This window comes from Momordica charantia, assembly GCF_013281855.1.
Source record: "Momordica charantia cultivar OHB3-1 chromosome 2 unlocalized genomic scaffold, Mcharantia_2.0 BLBB01000002.1, whole genome shotgun sequence".
NCBI classification, from domain to species: Eukaryota; Viridiplantae; Streptophyta; class Magnoliopsida; order Cucurbitales; family Cucurbitaceae; genus Momordica; species Momordica charantia.
In genome coordinates, this window is record NW_028275160.1 from 4,062,896 (window position 1) to 4,084,079 (window position 21,184).

Here is a 21,184-nt window from a genome sequence, read left to right on the forward strand (position 1 = left end):
TTTTGTTAGCTTATTTTATCCATAATACTCATAGAGCTTGCTTATTGCTGGAGCCTCTATGCTATTAAATCTAATATTTTAGAGAAAAATGTACTTTAGATTAGTATTTTCCATATATAAAAATTATGCCACCCGAATGAAGAAGCCAACAAAACGGAAAACTATAAACTATCTCTTCCATGAAAATTAAACTGACCACCCAAATAGTACTATCCAAATGCTTAAAATAAACAAAGACTTACCTAAATTAATTAACTTACCTCATCAAATGAAGAGGAACTGGCGAGGTCCAAAAGACGATGGCAACGAGTGAGATCGGCTTTGGGGTATTTCTTACTAAAATAATTGGCAACAACTTTTGCATCCAAAACCTTGAGGATCTGGGTAGATTCTATAGATCGAGGTGTCTTGTATTGGTTTATTGAAACACCTTGATCCACTGCTTGTTTCAAAAGTTTCTCAAAAGTCCCCACTTCTACGATCTTTATTTCCAATGGATTGATAACTTTCTTTTGGGATCTTGCCGGACGGTAAAACAAACTAAGCGACTCTTCAACGACAAGGCAACAATCCTCGTAGATCGAAGATAAAATAATGGAGATTTCTTCCTTAAAGAGAATTTCCCAATATAACACATAGTGTCCAAGAAACATTGAGTTATCTACATAACTAGTGTAGTCGACAATAGTGGCACCAAATGGGATCAAAAGCTTACCAGCTTCTTTTATTGCATTATGAAGCTCCACTTCATTTGTTTTCTCAAAATCCAAACTTAAAATGATGTTTTTCCTACCCACAAAGTTAAAGCTTGGAGCTTTATATTTAAATCCTGTCACGCGAACAATGTCACCTACGCAATAACGGTAGAGGCCTGCAATATAAGTAACGTTAGCTAGCTTATTTTTATATATAATAGTACGTTTTCATATAAGTAATTCAACCAGAATTCTGCCTCTGAAAAAAGAAATTTATTTATATATATAATAATACGTTTTCATATAAGTAATTCAACCAGAATTCTACCTCTGAACAAAAAAAAAATCAACCCGAATTCAAAGTATAATAAATATGAAAAGAAGGAAAGTTATGTTACCAGCATAAGTGGTGACAACAACCTCATATTCTTGTCCTAGCTTGACATCAACAAGATCAACTAATTCTTGACCTACTTCTCCATCACCGTTTGCCCTGTCGATGGGCAAGAACTCGAAAAAGCCCGAAGTGGGAATAAAAGTGTAGGAGATTTCCTCAGGTTTACACAATGGGTCCAAGGTTATGCCAAAGTAGCACTCTGAAGAAGCGTAGAAAGGAGAGATAAGAGGCAAACATTTAGTGTAGTAATTAAGTTGGGGAATGTAGTGTGACATGCTTCCCGTCACAACAGCATTAATGAATTTCGTGTTTGGCCACAATCTTGTAACTATTCCTTCCCACGTTCCTTTGCTGCATTGAGATTCAATCAAATCTGCAAGTTGAGGATCAGGTTTTAGAATATTCATAACTGATTCCCTTACTAATTGGTCTCTAATTTTGGTGTTTAGAGTTCCCGTCCGTAAATCATTTGCTAAAAGAAGCCAATGATTTTGGAGGAACTTAAAAACATAAATTAAAGTAGATGCAAAAAGAGCACCAATTCCAGCAACTTTTTCATTCTGTAAAAGCCGACATAGCAATGGACAGTATAGGCTTTGGTATGCGTCTGTACAACGAATGATTGCGTCAGGGCTTGTATAAGATCCACTTTCCATATTATTGAAATGTGAACTTCTGCTCAAACTTGTAGACGCAGAGCGAGCAACAATTCCACCTTTAGTTACTAAGTCAGCCCTTGTAAAATTAAAAAACATTTCTTTGCCATTGGACATACATGGAAATAACTGTTTAATTTTTGGCTTCACATAGTTATATGAATAGACAGCCTTCTCGCAGACTCTTGTTCAAATATTGGAAATAACTTTTGTTCTCCCCCTGATGTCCCAGAACTACAAGAAAATATCGTCTACTGAATTAATTGGGAAAAGATCACAGAAAACTAAGGTAGCAAAGAAATCATATCTTGATTTAGAATGGGTAACCTTATAAGGAACTCTGTAATGGGGTGTGCGCATAGAATTGGAGAATCATCGCCATTGGCAATTCGATCAATGTAAGGTTGTAAGTGTTGGTAAGAAACAAGAGGTATGAGGTTCTTGAAGGTTGAAGCATCTGTAGACCCATCAAGGCCGTGTTGCTTCAGGTACTCAACATGAGCATTTGTTGATAGAATTTCAGTCAGAACTCGTTGTTGGATTTCATCAGCATTACTTGTGACATCTTCGAGATGTTGCAAGACATGCTTATCTGTGTCATCCAGATTCGACATTTTTTAAGGGTTTGAAGTTTTGGAAAACAGAGGAGAAATGCAGAGGAAATTGTATGGGAGCAGCGAGTAATTAATTAAGTATGAAGTGAATTCTCTGTTTTGGCGTCCTTTTGCACGCGTGTCCATTGAATCAGAGAGTGACACACAGCACTTGCATTTACAATATCAAAGATAGAAGGCCTCGGTTACTTACGCGAAATTCTAACGAATGAATCATAATAAAAATTTTGATTCCTTTCTTTTATAGTGTTTACTAAAGCGTAGGAATGCAATCAAATGGTGGGACTCACTTCAAACTTTGTAATTCCATTAGAGGAAAATGTGTAATCCCATTACACTCCTGCAACCCCATCAATTCTATTCTCATTCTTTATTCCGTGGACCCCACGTATATATTATAATTAACGTACAACTTTTACCTTAGGGTCAAATAATTTTTAATTAGTTTTTTTTTAACTTTTATAATTTCTTCTCCATTTATACCCCAAGTATTAGTTGATGTGATTTTATTATAGAATATGATTAATTAATATTAATAAATTTTTTAAATATATATTATTACTTTTAAATATTAGAATAATAAAACTTAAAGTTTGGTCGTTCTAATGAAAAATATTTTATTAATATGTAATTTTATTTTAATTATTCATTATGTATTAATATTAGATAAATTGTTAAAATAAAAAATATTTACTATCAATAATATATTAATAAATTAAATTAAAATTTATTATTATTGTAATTTAAAAAAGATTAGCACAATAATATATTTGTAATTAGTTAAAAAGGAGAAAGGGGTATATTAGTAATTGTCATATATCTTATTCCGATTCCGATTCCGATTCCAGACAGTTTTAGTAAACAACATCGGAATAACATTACGATTCCGATTTATTTCATTACGATCAATTTTCATTATGATTGATTTCCATTAGGATTGTGGATGGGTAAGCGTGACCTAAGAGATAAAGCGATTGACATGTGTAGTCCACGTCACAAAAACGTAATTGTTATAAATTTATTTCTTATCAATTTTTTTTTTTAATTCAATTAGCCTTTTATTAAGTCTAATAATTTATTGGGCTAATTTTTAGCATAATTAATATTATTTATAGTATTCTTGCTACCAAATTTAATTATGTTGTAGGTTTATTTTGTTGGACCTAATCAAGGTAAGCACAATCCTATTTTTCCATTTTACGTTACGTATTCACTTCTAGAAAGTTGCAAATATGACAAAAACACGTTTAAAATACATCACGAAAATATGAAAATATAAACTTATGGTTGAAACTTAAAACACGTCAAGAAAAAGTGAGTTTTCTATAAGTGGGAAAACTCTATTTGTAGTGATGTTTAAAAACGTCATGAAATGGTGGAGCGATATTCTTTATAAGAAAACATGATGACTAACGAATTTGCCACCATTTGTGATATTTTTTAAACTTCATGAGATTTTAAGCCGTGTTATTTTGCAAGAAAATGTGTCGAAAATTTGTGCTCACAATTTTTTTGTTAATTTAAATTAACAAAAAAATCGTGAGTACAAACTTTCACGACGTGTGTTATTTCTCGTGACGTATGTTATTTTAATTTTCATAAGAAAAAAATTAAAATATAATATCAATTGATGATTAAATTGACATTTTTTAAAAATTTACGACAGCAAAACCAAAGACGAAAAAGAGAAATCACTATTAAATGACCCTTAAATTTATAGATTTTATAAAATAGATTTAAATCAAAATATTATTTAAATATTAACTCGCAGACAATTTTACATTTTATATTTTACTTTTCATTTTACCTATGTATAAAATTGTTCATAGATTTTTTGCTTCCATCCAAAAATTTAATTAATGCTTACCATTTCAATACCACGATTGCAATTTGGAGTTGCAAATCTTCGAAAAAAAAATGCCATTTATTTTTTGAAATTTGTAAATTACAAAACATTGAGAAAAAATAGAAAAAAAAGAAATGAGTTAACTTACAAGTAATTTAATTGCAATTCTTTTAAGCTAATTTGTTTAAATATTGAGACCCAAATAATTACAATTTAATTTTTTTTACATCATCTTACCTATATATTTTAATGTTAAAATTTTTCATAGATTTTTTGGATTTCCTTCCATCCAACTGAAGTTAATGAATGTTCATAGATTACAAATATTGGAAAAAAGAAAATAGAAATCTTTGTTGGAATATGTAAATTAAATTGAAATGAACTTAAAAATCTTTTAAGCTAAATTATTGGAATTTGAGCTAAGTAAAGTGTGCATAATTAAAAATAAATATTATTTTATTATTCTATTATGTATTCTCTAAAAGTCTTTTACCCATTTGAAAAAAATCTCCTTTACCCCATTAACCCTAAATCTCTAACCATCCCTATGTCTTCTTCACACTGACCACCACGACGCCGCAATCCCTAACCATCCCTTTGTCTTCTCGCACGCCGACCACCATGACGCCGCAGACCATCGCAAATCCCTGTCGAATCGCACGTTGTCGGAGGTTGAATCGAATGGCATCGGTTCAATGCAACACCGGTGAGGGTCGAATCGATGCTTCAATTGACAACGACGTCCGAACGATTTCAAAACCGCGACCATTGCTGACCCCAACGACCACCGCTTACCATCGCGAACACGGTTGAACACCTCGAACGCTGCTGACCACCACTGCTGTTCGTCAATCTTCGGGTACTACCCCTTCCTATTTTTCATTTTTCATTCTTATTCAGGTCAATCTTGTGAGGTTATACAATTTGAAGGTTGGTGATTTTGCTAATCTTGCAATATTTTGGTAATTGATGTTTTCAACATTGAGATGAAATGTATTAGCTAATATGCCAATAAAACGTTGTTTTAGGTTCATTCTATCTAAAATGATTTATGATGCCTTGATTCTGCAATTTTTCAGTTTATGGATGGGATTGCCGAGTTGGTTTTGTGTAACTTGAATAAACTGAAATAGAATAGGTAAGGAAGTTTGTTTATTAGGTTCCATGCAGTTCTTCCTCATCTTCCATTTTCCTCCTCATCCTCCATTTTATTTTATTTTAGTTTTCTTTTGAAAAAATTCATATCACTACCCTATTGCCTGTTGGAGGTTCTCATTTAAGGTGCTATTCTTTGCTGAAGGGTTTCATTTGTTCTTACTTTACTGCTTATTTATTTTATCGATCCACTTATGCATATGTTCATACTTTGTAATACAGAAGGTTTTGTTTGGGGTCCGTTTATGATGTATATAATCACTACATCTTGATCATTTGTTCTCTTTGCAGCAAAGAAAATAACACAAACAAATCCAATAACGAGTCAAAGCCTTCACAGAATGGTAGGATTTGTCATTTTTACTGGATTATGATTGATTGTGTATGTTTATCATATGGCACAAACATTTTCCTGCATTCTACACATGAGTTGGTCGATTTCTCGGTTGGACGTGGATTTATTGTGATGAGAAATTCATATTTCATTTGTTTCTATTCTTACTTTTTAGTTATTAAGGATTGACTTTGTCGGTCAACACCATGGTATAACTAGTGATATTATACATTGCATTGTTTTGACGGGAGAGTTTCAGTTTATATTGCCAATTAAGTAATATCTTAATATTGGACTCCCTTGTGCTGGAATCTCATCAATTATATTGACTACTTTTAATATTTAATTGTTTTGATGTGGCATATGGGAAAAATCATGCATGAATTATCTTATTGTTTGCCTTCAAAATCCCAATGCATGATTTATCTAATTTTGATGAAGGCAATCAGAGTTGTTGAACTTAATTTGAGAGGCACAATTATCAACAATGAATGAAACCTATTAATTCCGTATATTCTATGACTTCTCAAATCTCCTTGATGATGCATTCTAGTGTGTTGGATTTTGAAATAAACTAAAATTTCTTAGTGCTGATTCAAGGTTTATAGCTAACTTCATTTGAAGTAGACTAAAGAAAGCTCCTTCTTTGGAAAGTGTTATATCACTTAGACTTTACATATTAGTTGAGTGAGAAATCCACTCACAATGGGATTGGCTCTGTTATATCCATAGTAGGGGAAATTTTACCGTGCTTGATTTCTTGATTTTTTGATCTCTCAATCTCAACTTGGATTATATTCATAGGAGGAAAAAAGTACCATATGTTTGTAATAAATGGACAATTTTATTTCGAAATAATTTACCATATGGTTGTGTCAACCATAATGCCTCCTGAACAAATGATGTCTATGAAAGAAATGAATTTGTCTAAAGATTGGATTTTTGTTGTTAAATGATTGGAGCACAGTATTATATTGCAAGTTTCTCTCTATGACATAATCAATGTTTTCTTTCCTTCTCTTCTATGCTTCAGCATCTTCTTGAATTTATGCTTATTGGTGTTTTAATACTATTATTCCTTTGCAAAGTTTCTTAGTTGAGGCTATATAGTTCCTTGCATTTGGTTTCCTACAATTGTGGTATTATTCATATTGGTATTCTATCTCTTGCTTCTCTATCATTTTCTCTCTCTAACCTCTTGGAGTTGAGAAGATATTTCATGTGGCATTGTTGATTGTATGTATTTGAAAGTTTATTTGCTACAAAATTTTTGGATTATTTAGGTTGATTTATGGTCATGTTTTTTTGTCATTCCCTCAATGAGCCTGTGCCTATACTACTGAGAAATTGTAGTTAATCAATTGTTGCTCTGTTTGCCTTTAGCATTATGTGAGTGATAGTGTGGGAACAAAGTTGAAGACTCTGCTCGTGTTTATGGGCTTTCCATCGTTTTCCATGGTGCAAGTGTCCTTTGTTATAGTTCCCTCATTTTATATTGACATACTAACATTTATTTGGTTGTCATTAAGTCATCTCAGGTTCAACTCTCTTATACCATGATATTAGTTCATAGATTGTTTAAATTCTTATTTTCTCTATATATGAAGGTTCCCATGTACAAATTTAGCATTATATCAATCAAATTTAACATTGACATTTGAATGGTCAACATGCAGAATTTTTAAATTGTATGATATTCAAGAAGGGGACATCGAAATTGATCAGTCGTGAGTGGAAGCACAACCATCTTCACTTTAAATGCAACTACTTGTCTTTGAGTTGCTAAAAGTATGTATCTACCACTATTGCTTCATTTGGTCCATATGTTGAAGAGTTTCTTTTAATTTATAATTTGTGGTTGTTACATTGATTATGATTGTTTTATATTGGTACAAAATTCTTTATTATTGTTTAATCGATTTACTTGCTCTTTTATCCAATAATGAAGCCAACTTTTTAAATATAGCTATTTTTTCTTTTTTCATTCCTTACAACCCTATAGGCACTAACTATGAACCTAATAATCTCTATATGTTTTTCGTCATTCATTCATACCATAGCATTTGAATCTTAAATCTTTTTGAATCGGCCTTGTTATATGCTATAACTATAGCTAATTTAACACATTTATCAGATTATTAAGTAAGTTCACAAGGGAGACTGAATACTGATTATAGATAGTGTTGTTAGACGAGGAATGTACGTTTTCAATCTTTCTGATATACTAGCTGGTTTGTGTTATACTGGTTAAGTATATTTTTTGCTATGTTGCTGAAGTGTAACGTTCTTTTGTTATTTTAACCGCTTCTATTCTGTTTGAAACTTTTTTTGGTCATTTTGTTGGTTATTGTATCATATTATTGTGTAAGTACATAAGAGTTTTATGAATACTGATTATTGATACATTCATTACAAGATGATTGTACGTTTACAAACCTTATGATTGTACTGATATTTTGTGCTACGTAATTTAAGAATGTAAAAGAAGCGTAGGCAAGTCGTTTATTTTAATCGTGCTTGTTTTGTTGGGATATTTCTTTGGTCGTTATGTTGGTTGTTTTATCAGATTATTGAGTAAGAAGATAAGGAAGATTATTGTACGTTTTCAATCATTGTGATGTTTGTTTAATTATGATATTTTATCCTATATTACTAAAGGATGTAGAAGAAGTGTACGTAGGTTGGTTTTTGTTTAATCATTTTTGTTGTTTTGGAATTTGTATTTGCAAAGATTACTATTGTGATAGGCTCTTAGATTGTTTATTGAATAATGTTTTTGTGTTGGAATCTGTATATACTTTTATTATGGGATGATTGTACGTTTACAAACCTTATGATTGTACTGATATTTTGTGCTATGTAATTTAAGGATATAGAAAAAGTGTAGGCATGTCGTTTATTTTAATCGCGCTTGCTCTGTTCGGATCTTTGTTTGGTTGTTATGTTGGTTGTTTTATCAGATTATTGAGTAAGTTGATAAGGAAGACTGTGAATGTTGATTATTTGTAGTGTTGTAGAAGATTAATGTACGTTTTCAATCATTGTGATACTTGTTTAATTATGATATTTTATGATATATTACTAAAGGATGTAGAAGAAGTGTACAAGGTTGGTTTTTGTCTAATCAATTTTGTTCTATTAGAATCTGTATTTGCAAAGATTACTATTGTGAGAGGCTCCTAGTGCGTTTATTTAAGAATGTTAATTGAATTTTTTCTTGTACAATGTGGAATATATAGTTATCTTCATGATCCTTTGCGCTTTTTAATAGATAGACTCGTTCTTTAGAAGTAATTTTCTTTCCTTATCTATCTATGGTTATTCATTTATCTAACTTCGGTATTGTTTTTTTCATTAGGTCTTTCACGAACCCAAAGGAGTCGACAATTAGGGATGCAACTAATTGATGGATGAGCTTCCTTGTTGGGGTTGGTGTGTGATTTGTGTTTGTAAGAATTTGAACATGTTTAATATAATGTATTAGCAAGTCCGAGAATATTTCGAGAATATTATATATATTTCAATTTTGTTATCTAAATTAATGTATTTGCGATTTCGATTGACAATTTAATTATATGAGATTTAAATATTACGTGACGTTTGCAATCAAAATTAAATACATATTCAGTGACCCTCTTTTTATCGTCACAAAATAAAACATTAGTGACGTTTTTAAACCGTCACCAAAATATTTTTTAGGACGATTATCAAACGTCACAGAATAAACTTTTCATGACGTTTAAACACCGTAACGAAATACACTTTTCGTGACGTTTAAACACCGTCACGAAAGGATGTCACGTGATCTCTCCTCCCATGTTTAAGGTTTTTCCGTGATATTCTATAACCGTCACGAAATCATTTTTCATGACGGTTTATGAACGTTGTGGAAGTCCATGTCTTTCATGACGCTAATAAACCGTCACGTATGCTAATTTTTGTGATGTTTTTTAAACGTCTCGTATACCTTTCGTGATGGGCGTATACGTGACGACGTTAAAAATGTCACGAAAGTTTTTTGTGACGCCAAAAAAACATCACGGTAGACCGAATTTTTAGTCGTGATAGCTCTTATTTAATAGTTTCTTTCCAGATGTAAAAAATTAGAGACCCATATGAATAATCAATTAATGTTTCCTCCCATACAAAAGGCACGGTAGTAGGACTAAATATAAATAACAACACTAACAAACAAAGATTACATAACTGAATTTAGTTATAACAGAAAAGATTATAAAAAATACAATTCCTAAACAACTCTCTTAACATTATTAATAACTACAATTAAGGTGAGTGGCCTAATTACTCTCGTGGACATAATTAGCAACAATTTTGTCTTGAATAACTCGACCAGAATAAATATCTCATTTTTTATGGAAATTGAAGCATGTGATAGACGTACGTGTGGCCTACTAGTTTGATTTTTGTAAAAGGATCATTGATATTTTAATTGTGGATGTGAAAAGGAGAAGATAAATGGGCATAACTATTCCATTATCGACGTCAATATTTTTGTTGATATTTCCCCTGACATTGAAACCTCGTAATTTACCTACCTTGCTTATTTTCAATATATAAAAGTTATGCCACCCAAATGCGAAGAAGCCAACAAAACGAAAAACTGAACATTAATCTCTTCCACAAAAATTAAACTGACCACCCAAATAGTACTGCCAATGAATCACAAACTTCAAATACACAAGGAGTTATCTAAATTAACTTACCTCATCAAATAGGGGTACTGGCAAAGGGCAAAAAGACGATGCCGACAAGTGGGATCCCATTTGGGGTATTTTTTACTAAAATAACTGGCAACAACTTTTGTATCCAAAAGCTCGACAATCTGGGTAGATGTTACGCATCGAGGTGTCTTGTATTGGCTAATTGAAGCACCTTGGTACGTTGCTCGTTCTAAGAGTTTGTCAAAAGTTCCCGCTTCTACCATCTTTATCTCTAATGGATTGATAACTTTCTGGTGAGATCTTGCCTGACGGTATAATGAATTAAGCGACTCTTCAACAGCGAGACAGCAATCCTCGTATATTGAAGATGGAATAATGGAGATTTCTTCCTTAAAGTGAATTTCCCAATATAACACATAGTGTCCAGGAAACGTTGAGTTATCCGCATAGCTAGTGTAGTCGGCAATAGTGGCCCCGAATGGGTTCAAAAGCTCACCAGCTCCTTTTACTGCATTATGAAGCTCCGCTTCATCTGTTTTCTCAAAATCCAAGCTTAATACTACATTTTTCCTACACACAAAACTAAAACATGGAGCTTTATATTTAAATCCTGTCACGCGAACAATATCACCTATGCAATAACGGTAGAGGCCTGCAATATAAATTACATTAGCCAGCTTATATACCTATAATAATATGTTTTCATATAAGTAATTCAACCAGAATTCTATCTCCAAACCAAAAAAATAAAATCAACCAATTCAAAGTATAATAAATATGAAAAGAAGGAAAGTTATGTTACCAGTGTAAGTGGTGACAATAACCTCATATTCTTGTCCTAACTTGACATCAACGAGATCAACTAATTCTTGGCCTACTTCTCTATTAGCATTTGCCCTGTCCACTGGCAAGAACTCGAAATAGGCCATGGTGGGAATAAAAGTGTAGGAGATTTCCTCAGGTTTACTCAATGGATCCAAGTTTATGCCAAAGTAACACTCCGAAGAAGCATAGAAGAGAGAAATAAGAGGCAGACAATTACTATAGTAATTAAGTTGGGGAATGTACTGTGACATGCTTCCCGTCACAATAGCATTAATGAATTTGGTGTTTGGCCACAATCTTGTAACGATTCCTTCCCATGTTCCTTTGCTGCATTCAGACTCTATAAAATCTGCAAGCTGAGGATCAGGTTTCAGAATATTCATGACTGATTCCCTTACCAATTGGTCTGTAATTTTGGTGTTTACAGTTCCCGTTCGTATATCATTTGCTAAAAGAACCCAATGATTTTCAAGGAACTTAGAAACATAAACTAAAGTAGAGGCAAAAAGAGCACCAATTCCAACAACTTTTTCTCTCTGTAAAAGCCCACATAGCAATTGACAGTATAGACTTTGGTATGCATCTGTACAGCGAATGATTTCGTTTGGGCTTGTATAAGATCCACTTTCCATATTATTGAAATCCGAACTTCTGCTCAAACTTGTAGATGCAGAACGAGCAACAATTCCACCTTTAGTTACTGACTCAGCCCTTGCAAAATGAAAGAACATTTCTTTGCCATTGTACAGACTTGGAAACAACTCTTTTATTTTTGGCCTCATACAGTTACGAATAGACAGCCTCCTCACCAACTCTTGTTCAAACATCGGAAATAACTTTTGTTCTCCCCCTGATGTCCCAGAGCTACAAAAAAAAAAAAAAAACATTGTCTACTAAATTAGTTACAACCCATCCAATTGGTAAAAGATCCCACATATATATATATATATATATATCTATATTTATATATGTGTACAAAATTAAGAAAACCAGGGTAGCAAAGAAATCATATCTTGTTTTAGAAGAATGGGTCACCTGATACGGAACTCTGTAATGGGATGTGCGCATAGAATTGGAGAATCATCGCCGCTGGAAATACGATCAATATAAGGTTTTAAGTGTTCGTAAGAGACAAGAGGAATGAGGTTCTTGAAGGTCGAAACATCTGTAGACCCATCAAGACCGTGTTGCTTCAGGTACTCAACATGAGCATTTGTTGATAGAATTTCAGCTAGAACTCGCCGTTGGATTTCATCAGCATTACTTGTGACATCTTCGAGATTTTGCAAGACTTGCTTGTCTTTCTCATCCAGATTCGACATTTTTCTTTAGGTGTTGAAGTTTTGAAAAACAGAGGAGAAATGCAGAGGAAAGTGTATGGGAGCGGTGGGTGATTAATAAATTACTCTCCGTCTCTTTATGTGTCATATCACATCGAATAATTAAGAATCTGGTTAGTGGATTGAGATGAAGGGCCTGTTTGGCGTTGGCCGACCGCAACAGGATTCATCATAAATAACGAAGAAAAAATTGAGTAAAATTAACTCGTGTTCAACGGGTTTAATATTTAATGTAATAACTGTTTGAGCAGCTTCTCACCAAACTCATCACCAAACTCATCATTCCATGATGGTTTCTTGGATTAAAAACCCTTATATAGAATATAGGATCCTTCAACAAAATGGAAGGATGTTCAATTGAGGATACGGAAGATGCAAACTCTTTTCTTCTTTTGGACATTAATAAGCAAAAATAGTGAAAATGTCAATTACATACTTAAATGATACTAGGCTTATTACATAATTAAGTGAAATTCCTACCGATCACTTTTTGGTATCATTTAGTCCATGTATCGAAATTGATAACATTCAAGATCACGTAAGATTATACGCAAAAGATATAGCATATCTTTATTTGTTAAAAACTTTGGTAAAATCTCATTTATCTATTAATTACAATATTTTAGTGGGATTTGCAGATTTATAAGTGTAATAAAAATAGATCACAGTAGAAAGAAAAGAAATAAAAAGTTTATAGATGAGTATTTTCCCAAATAGAAAAATCTGCCTCCGGAATGAACAAGCCAATAAAATGACAAACAAAAATCAATCTCTACCACAAAAATTAAAGAACACCCAAATAGTGCAAATTGATCACAAACTCAAATACATAGAGACTTGCTTAAATTAACTTACCTTATCGAATAACTAGTGGGGGCAAAAAGACCAGGGTGCGGACGAGTGGGATCCTATTTGGGATATTTTGAACTAAAATAACTAGAAAGAGAGTAAATGTGTTAGGATGATTATTTTAGAAACTTATTTACACAGATATCTAAAATTTTCAATTTTAAATTTTTAGATTTTTCATCTAAAATTTTGTTTTAATATCAATTTTACCCTTATTTATTGCATTTACATTTATTATAGTTATTTGTTTTTTTTTCTAAATATAAAAGATTATAATCCTTCAATTATTGTGGGCCCACACAAATTTTCAACGCTAATGCCTTCTAGGATTTACCAATATTATTAATTACAAAAATATCCAAATCGAACGATTTCTCCTTATTCAATTGGTTCATCTCTTCCCTAACCTTTAATTTCCCCTTGTTCCCTAACCTTATTGTTTGAGTGGATGTTTTGATATGTCTCCATATATACACTATAAGATATATCCCCATATATAACCATATATATTGATGACAAATCGATGGAATCAAACTCACTCTAAGATATATACCCATATATACAAGTTCACACCTACATTTTGTACGACTGAAATCTACAAAAATAGAGTGTTAAACCGTAAAAAATCAGAAATCGGAAAAAAAAAAACCATTGAAGATATATAGTATGGAAGGGGTTTAATCAGTACAAAAAAAAAAACCATGAGTTTTCAACCTTGTTCAAATATGAAATCAACTTGGAGGATATATTGGAATGCAAAATATATCATGGTGAGACAAACTAACCTTCCAGTCGGCGAGATGAAGGAGACAAAGGAGAAGCTAAACGGACTGCTCCAAGCGACAGAGAAAAACGGATATGGCGGCCGGAGACAAAGGAGCGCAGACAATGGACAGAGATGAAGAACGCTAACACCGGCTGGAGATGGAGGAACGCAGACGATCGGAGACGAAGGAACAAAGCAGCCTTCGAATGAGAGAGGAAGAAGAAAAGTGGGAGGAAGGAAGAAGGGGTTTTCGAAATTTTTCAATAATGGAAGATTTTGGGGATCTTAAATGAGGGTTGTTTCATGACAAAAGTGTAAATTTTATAGCTTCAATCCTTTTATGTAATTATGATTCCTAGAAAAAACTTTGCTACTTAACCGTGCTCCTTACCTTAATGTGGTCCTATGATAAGAAAACAAGTATTTGGTTGTTGATTTTTTTTAATTATTTTATTAAAATCCATAATCTCATCCAAATCTCTCAAAGTTTCATTTTATTTTATTTTTAAAAATTATTTGGACGATTCTTCTCCCTTTTTTCTCCTCCCCTACCACTTCTCACTTCTTTTTCTCTCATCTTCTTTTTTTCTCAACTTATTCAATACTAATAATTGATCATCTTAAGCAAAAGTTGGAAAAAAATTTAACAACTTTAATCCAATGTCCCAAAACTTCATCAATTATATTCATTTGAAAATAGTTATGAAAAACAAATTGCTGAAGCCTCAATCTAAAATTTGAAGGCAATAAGGCACAAAACGAAACAATAGAAAGGAAAAAAAAACATCATGTTACGCAATTAAAAAATATATATATACGTGTGCACACCTTTAAATTGTGGATAAATATTGGTGGAGATTTTATTTTATTTTTTAACGTAATAGGGTGCATCAAGTTGAAAAACAAAATGGAGATGAAGAAGAGAGAAAAAAAAGGAGGTTAGAGTACTACAAGTTGAGAAGAAAATGAAGAAGAAATGAGAGAAAAAGAAGGGACTAAGAAGTCACAGGGAGAGAAAAGAGAGAGAAGAATCGATTTGGAAATTTTTTCTCTACAAATTTGACGATCTGTGTAGATTTTATACATGGTTGTATCTTGAAGGGACTTATTTTATGATATTGAATATTTTATTGATTCAAAAGATTTAGTAAAATCTACTCAGCCATTAAGTCTAATATTTTAGAAATACATGTAATATAAGTGTGTACAGTAATTAGTATTTTTCCATGTATAAAAATTATAACACCGGAACGAAAAATTAAAATCTCCATCTCATCCACAAAAATCAAACTGACCACTCAAATAGTACTGCAAATGAATCACAAACTTTGAATACACACAGACTTCTAACTTAACTGACCTCTTCAAATGAAGGGGAACTGGTGGGGGCAAAAAGACGATTCCGACCAGTGGGATCCCATTTGGGGTATTTTCTACTAAAATAATTGCCAACAACTTTTGCATCCAACATCTCGACGATTTGGGCAGATTTTACGCATCGAGGTGTCTTGTATTGACTTATTGAAGCACCTTGATTCACCCCTCGTTCCAAGAGTTTATCAAAAGTTCCTGATTCTACAATCTTTATCTCAAGTGGATTGATAACTTTTTTGTGGGACCTTGCTTGACGGTATAATGAATTAAGCGACTCTTCAACAGCGAGACAACAATCCTCATAGACTGAAGATTGAATAATGGAGATTTCTTCTTTAAAATGAATTTTCCAGTATAACACATAGTGTCCAGGAAATGTTGAGTTTTCTGCGTAGCTAGTTTAATCGACAAGAGTAGCCCCAAATGGGTTCAAGAGCACACTAGCATCTTTTATTGCATTATGAAGCTCCACTTCATCTGTTATCTCAAAATCCAAGCTTAAAATGACGTTTTTTCTGCACACAAAACTAAAACTTGGAGCTTTATATATAAATCCTGTCACATGAACAATGTCACCCATACAATAACGATAGAGCCCTGCAATACAAGTTACATTAGCTAACTTATGTACACATAATAATATGTTTTCGTATAAGCAAAGTATAATCAATATGAAAAGAAAAAAAGTTATGTTACCACTTACCAGCATAAGTGGTGACAACAATCTCATATTCTTGTCCTAACTTGACATCAACGAGATCAACTAATTCTTGGCTTACTTCTCTATCGTTTGCCCTATCCACTGGCAAGAACTCGAAATAGGCCATGGTGGGAATAAAAGTGTAGGAGATTTCCTCTGGTTTACACAATGGATCTATGTTTATGCCAAAGTAACACTCTGAAGAAGCATAGAAGAAACTACTAAGAGGCAGAGATTTAGTGTAGTAATTAAGTTGGGGAATGTACTGTGACATGCTTCCCGTCACAACACCACTAATGAATTTGGCGCTTGGCCACAATCTTGTAACGATTCCTTCCCATGTTCCTTTGCTGCATTCAGATCCAATAAAATCTGCGAGCTCAGGATCAGGTTTCAGAATACTCATAGCCGATTCCCTCACTAATGGGTCTTCAATTTTGTTATCTATAGTTTCGGTTCGTATATCATTTGCTAAAAGAACCCAATGATTTTCGAGGAACTTCAAAACATAAATTAACGTAGAGGCAAAAAGAGCACCAACTCGAACAACTTTCTGGTTCTGGCAGAGCCCACATAGCAATTGACAGTATAGACTTTGGTAAGCGTCTGTGCAGCGAATGATGTTAATAAGGCTTGTATAAGAACTTCCAATTTCCTTATTATTGAAAAGTGAACTTTTGAACAAACTTGTAGACAGAGAATGAGCAACAATTCCAGCTTTAGTTCTTGACTCAGCCCTTGCGAAATTAAAGAACATTTCTTTGCCATTGTGCATACCTGGAAACAACTGTTTCAATCTTGGCTCCACATAGTTAGGAGTAGACAACCTCCTCACAAACTCTTGTTCAAACATTGGGATTAACTTTTGTTCTCCTCCTGATGTCCCAGAGCTACAACAAAACATTGTCTTCTGAATTAATTAGAATCCATCTAATTGGCAAAAGATCGCATACTATATAAAATTAAGAAAAACAGAGTATCAAAGAAATGAATAAGAGGTTTGAAGAAATCATATCTTGTTTTAGAATAGATGGGTCACCTGATAAGGAACTCTGTAATGGGGTGTGCGCATAGAATTGGAGAATCATCGCCGTTGGCAATACGATCAATATAAGGTTTTAAGTGTTCGTAAGAGACAATAGGTACGAGGTTCTTGAAGGTTGAAGCATCTGTGGAGCCATCAAGGCCGTGTTGCTGCAGGTACTCAACATGAGCATTTTTCGATAGAATTTCAGTTAGAACTCGTCGTTGGATTTCATCGGCATTACTTGTGACATCTTCGAGGTGTTGTAAGACTTGCTTATCTTTCTCATCTAGCGTGGTGTCTAAAGCATTGGACATTTTTTAAGAGTTTGAAAGTTTTGGAAAACAGAGGACAATGCAGAGGAAAGTTGTGTGTGCCTCTCTGTGTTTGTATGTGTGGAATAATCACAAATGATAAGACATGGAATGATTAACTGTTAAGTGAATGGAGTGAGTGGATTGAGATGAAGGGGCGTTGGCCCAGCACTTCCTGATTCATCTTCTCTGCGCATTTTCCCTATTCCTTTTGCACGCGTGGTCCGCCTTGTGCAATTGAACGAGAGAAGACTCCACATAGTAATGTAATCATAATCAAACATGAATTAGTCGATTCTGCCTTTATTATTTCATTCCTCTCCATTACTTTTTAATTCAGTTTTACGTTTTAGGTCTCGGATTTAACATTTTAACACCAAATCTATCTGTACTCAAGAAAGAAAAAAAAAGACACCAAATCTGTCCAATCAAATTCTATTATATATATATACACGATAAAGACCCAACATGAGTATAGATCAATTATAAAAAAAAATATAATTTAGTTCCTTTTAAGTAAGTGGTTTAAATCTCCACTATCTTATATTTGTAGTATAATATATATATACACACACAATATGGTAGATCTAGAAAATTAGGAAAATTGGGTTGAGTAGCATTTCTCAAAGGGTCATTATGAAATGTGGCGTTTTTTTTGTAAACATTTGCTGACATCATCCAATAAACCAAATGACCATGATGTCCCTCCACTACTTCGAGTTAAATTTTTACTTTTCTTCCCTATTTTTCATTTGAATTTGATTTTCTCTTTCCTTCTCTTTCTTCATCTTCTTCTCTCCCTCATCTCTCTTCGGGTTCCTTCTCTCTCTTCCCGCTCTCTCAAACTTTCTCTATCTCCAATGAAGAAATGAAAGAAACCGCCTCGTTTTTTCCGTCATTTGAAGAACATCGCAAGCGTAAGGTAGATCTTGTGGTTTTTTCCTCTCGCTTTTTCCGTTTTTTCTACAGTCATTCCTCATTTGATTTTTTATTCAATTTTTTGTTTCCCAACAAAATTAGAAACACGTACACACAAGAGTAGGTTCATTCGGTGGTTTTGTCTCAAAAAATCATAATCGCATATATATAAGTTTTAAGAGCAGATCTGAAAATAAGCACAGAGAAAGTTGCGGTCTCGCTCTAGCTATAGCTTTGGCTATAGCTCTGCATATAGCCCTGGCTATAGCTCTCGATATAGCTCTCGCTATAGCTCTGGTTATAGCTCTCGATATAGCTCTTGATATAGCTCTCGCTATAGCTTTGGTTATAGCTCTCGATATAGCTTTCGTATTGCCGACAAATTTGAATCAAATCTCAACATTTTTCAGTTTCTGCCATATTTTTGCTCATACCTCCAATCTAACAAACAACCAGAACAACGACAACCTTGTTTTCTTTCCTTCATGGGCCGAATTCGAAGGGAATCTTGTTGGGAAAAATCCCCTACTCTTACCACAGGAAAAACCACGGCCCACAAGGGAAAATCTACCATGTGAAAAATTATTACAATCACACAAATTTCTCTCCCCGACCCCAATTACACAAAACACTCTTTCAAAGCAAATACCGCTTAGTTAACTAGAGCTAGTATATCAGGTTTAAAGTATTTCAATTGGGATGATTAAAACTCAAGCCCATGAGCTACTTTTATAGTAGTTGAAACACATCTCCTCTCCTTGTACTTTTCCGATGTGGGACAAGTTCTAGCACATGGAGACCATCCTTGTATTCTTTCAATGTGGGACAACTTTAATTCCAATATTTTGCCGAAACCCAACAAATCTCGAATTACAAGTAGTGGGGATTTTTGAGAAATGAGATAGGGAAGAAGAAATTGCAGTGGGATGGAGAATCTGAAGCGGTGCTGAAATTCAATCGGAGGAAATAGCGGAGCGAGAATTTGCGAGAGAAGAAGAATAATAATGTCTTCTTCTTCAAATGAGACATCTCCTTCGTTGGAATCAGATTCAAGTTTGAACGAGAGTTAGAGCGAGAGCGCCAAGAATTTACGTAATTATCTTGACATTTAAGTAATGTTGATCCTCTTTTAAAGTTAAACATATGCAATCTTGATACGAGATTCATGAAATTTTGACTTTCTTTTTAAATTAAATCCAGACATTTATGAAATATGGGGTGAGCGAGAGCTAGAGTTAGAGCGAGACCGCAACTTTCTCTGTGCTTATCTTCAAATCTACTCTTAAAACTTATGTATATGCGTTTATGATTTTTTGAGACAAAATCGAATGGACCTGCTCTTGTGTGTACACGTTTCTGATTTTTTTGGGAAACAAAAAATTGAATAAAACATCAAATGAGGAATGATTGTAGAAAAAAACGAAAAAGCGAGAGGAAAAACCACAAGATCTACTTTACGCTTGCGATGTTCTTCGAATGACGGAAAAAGCGAGACAGTTTCTTTCATTTCTTCGTTGAAGATAGAGAAAGTTTGAGGGAGAGGGAAGAGAGACGAGGGAGAGAAGAGGATGAAGAAAGAGAAGGAGAGAGAAAATCAAATTCAAATGAAAAAGAGGAGGGAAAGTAAAAATTTACCAAGTAGTGGAGGACATCATGGTCATTTGGTTTATTGGATGATGTCAACAATGTTTACAAAACATACAAATGAGGAGAGGGGCACATTTCATAATCATCATTCTATTTATCTTCTTACCTCGGAAAATTATGTTTGAGCACAAATTTATACAAAAATAATGAAATTAAATCAAAATTAACACTGAACTTGATTTTTACCTTAAAACTCTTAATTTCATCCCATTGTACTTTAAAATTGGATGAGTGTTGCAATATTCATCATAAACTTTAAAAAGTTCTGCAAATTCTACTCTATTGTAATTCAGACAAAACCGACTCTAGAATCAGAATTCTTTTTATTATTGAAATTTGTATGTTTTGGCACAATTATTTAGTTGTATATTTTTGTGCATTAATCAAATTTAATTTGTGAAAAACTTAATTTTCATTTAATTACCTAGTTTTTTGAGTTTATTACATTATTTATTTTCGGTTTTGAATTAAGAGGTGAATTAACATAAATTAAATAAAGGATAAAAGATGAACTCTTATCTAAGTTTTCGGGTTCAATTTGATGAATTTGAAAGTTTAGTGTAAGAAATTGATATAACTTACCAAGTTTAGAGGTAAAAAATGATTTTCTCTAACATAATTTTAGGTGCATTTATTAGAAACATCCTATTGAGCAGTATTAAAAGTAAACTATGACGACTTTTGATATGTATGATGGTATAAACTATAAATGTTAAAAAAATTTTGTAAAATAAATACTTAAAATTATGACTTCGTATAATACATATAATTTGACACTCAAATAAAATATAATTGAATTCTTAAAAGAAAGATAATAAAACTTATAACAGTTTATTTTTCTTTTTAATAAAATTGAATTTCTTTTGTGATGAGTTTTAAACTTTTTTCAGAGAATATTTCATCATGGTCCATGCCCTCAGAATGAGTAAACTCATTTGTCGCTAAAGTATTCTTAAACCTAGGTTTGTCTATATCATGGAGGAGGTTTTTTAATTAACAATATCTCCAAACTATCATACCTCGTCTTTCATGGTAGTCTACCTTTCTC

General features: G+C 33.0%; 2 protein-coding genes, 1 long non-coding RNA gene and 1 pseudogene across 5 annotated transcripts; 1 reads left to right on the forward strand and 3 right to left on the reverse strand.

Moving 5' to 3' along the window:
• Positions 1-133: 133 nt before the first annotated feature.
• On the reverse strand, positions 134-2,362 carry LOC111011221 (indole-3-acetic acid-amido synthetase GH3.6 pseudogene; annotated as a pseudogene). The gene is made up of 3 exons (XR_015789340.1): positions 2,076-2,362; positions 1,094-1,982; positions 134-871 (listed from the first exon to the last, which is right to left on the reverse strand). The product of XR_015789340.1 is annotated as an indole-3-acetic acid-amido synthetase GH3.6 pseudogene (transcript).
• A 2,348-nt stretch (positions 2,363-4,710) lies between these two features.
• Positions 4,711-9,294, forward strand: LOC148212681 (uncharacterized). The gene is made up of 4 exons (XR_015789184.1): positions 4,711-5,067; positions 5,655-5,707; positions 7,374-7,485; positions 9,056-9,294. It is a non-coding gene; the product is annotated as an uncharacterized LOC148212681 (long non-coding RNA).
• Positions 9,295-10,313: 1,019 nt separating this feature from the next.
• On the reverse strand, positions 10,314-12,611 carry LOC111011222 (indole-3-acetic acid-amido synthetase GH3.6). The gene is made up of 3 exons (XM_088121118.1): positions 12,240-12,611; positions 11,182-12,068; positions 10,314-11,031 (listed from the first exon to the last, which is right to left on the reverse strand). Exons 1-3 carry the CDS (start codon positions 12,524-12,526, stop codon positions 10,418-10,420), a joined length of 1,788 nt encoding a protein of 595 aa, XP_087977244.1. The 5' UTR covers positions 12,527-12,611; the 3' UTR covers positions 10,314-10,417.
• Positions 12,612-15,412: 2,801 nt separating this feature from the next.
• LOC111011352 (indole-3-acetic acid-amido synthetase GH3.5-like) lies at positions 15,413-17,692 on the reverse strand. Of its 2 annotated transcripts, none has more exons than XM_088121120.1 (3): positions 17,273-17,692; positions 16,237-17,140; positions 15,413-16,130 (listed from the first exon to the last, which is right to left on the reverse strand). In XM_088121120.1, exons 1-3 carry the CDS (start codon positions 17,303-17,305, stop codon positions 15,934-15,936), a joined length of 1,134 nt encoding a protein of 377 aa, XP_087977246.1. In that variant the 5' UTR covers positions 17,306-17,692; the 3' UTR covers positions 15,413-15,933. The 2 variants fall into 2 exon arrangements, with proteins under 2 accessions (XP_087977246.1, XP_087977245.1); XM_088121119.1 differs by having other exon boundaries at positions 16,237-17,123; positions 17,273-17,682.
• Positions 17,693-21,184: the final 3,492 nt, after the last annotated feature.

What these genes read in the sequence shown, in the direction of transcription:
- LOC111011222 (XM_088121118.1), bottom strand. Translation starts at nt 12,526, where the DNA reads ATGTCGAATCTGGATGAGAAAGACAAGCAAGTCTTGCAAAATCTCGAA. An exon ending in ATTACAGAGTTCCGTATCAG is followed by an intron (nt 12,069 to 12,239) that starts GTGACCCATTCT and finishes TTTTTTTTGTAG; the next exon opens with CTCTGGGACATCAGGGGGAG. An exon ending in TATTGTCACCACTTACACTG is followed by an intron (nt 11,032 to 11,181) that starts GTAACATAACTT and finishes TTTATATTGCAG; the next exon opens with GCCTCTACCGTTATTGCATA.
- LOC111011352 (XM_088121119.1), bottom strand. Translation starts at nt 17,574, where the DNA reads ATGTCCAATGCTTTAGACACCACGCTAGATGAGAAAGATAAGCAAGTC. An exon ending in ATTACAGAGTTCCTTATCAG is followed by an intron (nt 17,124 to 17,272) that starts GTGACCCATCTA and finishes GTTTTGTTGTAG; the next exon opens with CTCTGGGACATCAGGAGGAG. An exon ending in TGTTGTCACCACTTATGCTG is followed by an intron (nt 16,131 to 16,236) that starts GTAAGTGGTAAC and finishes CTTGTATTGCAG; the next exon opens with GGCTCTATCGTTATTGTATG.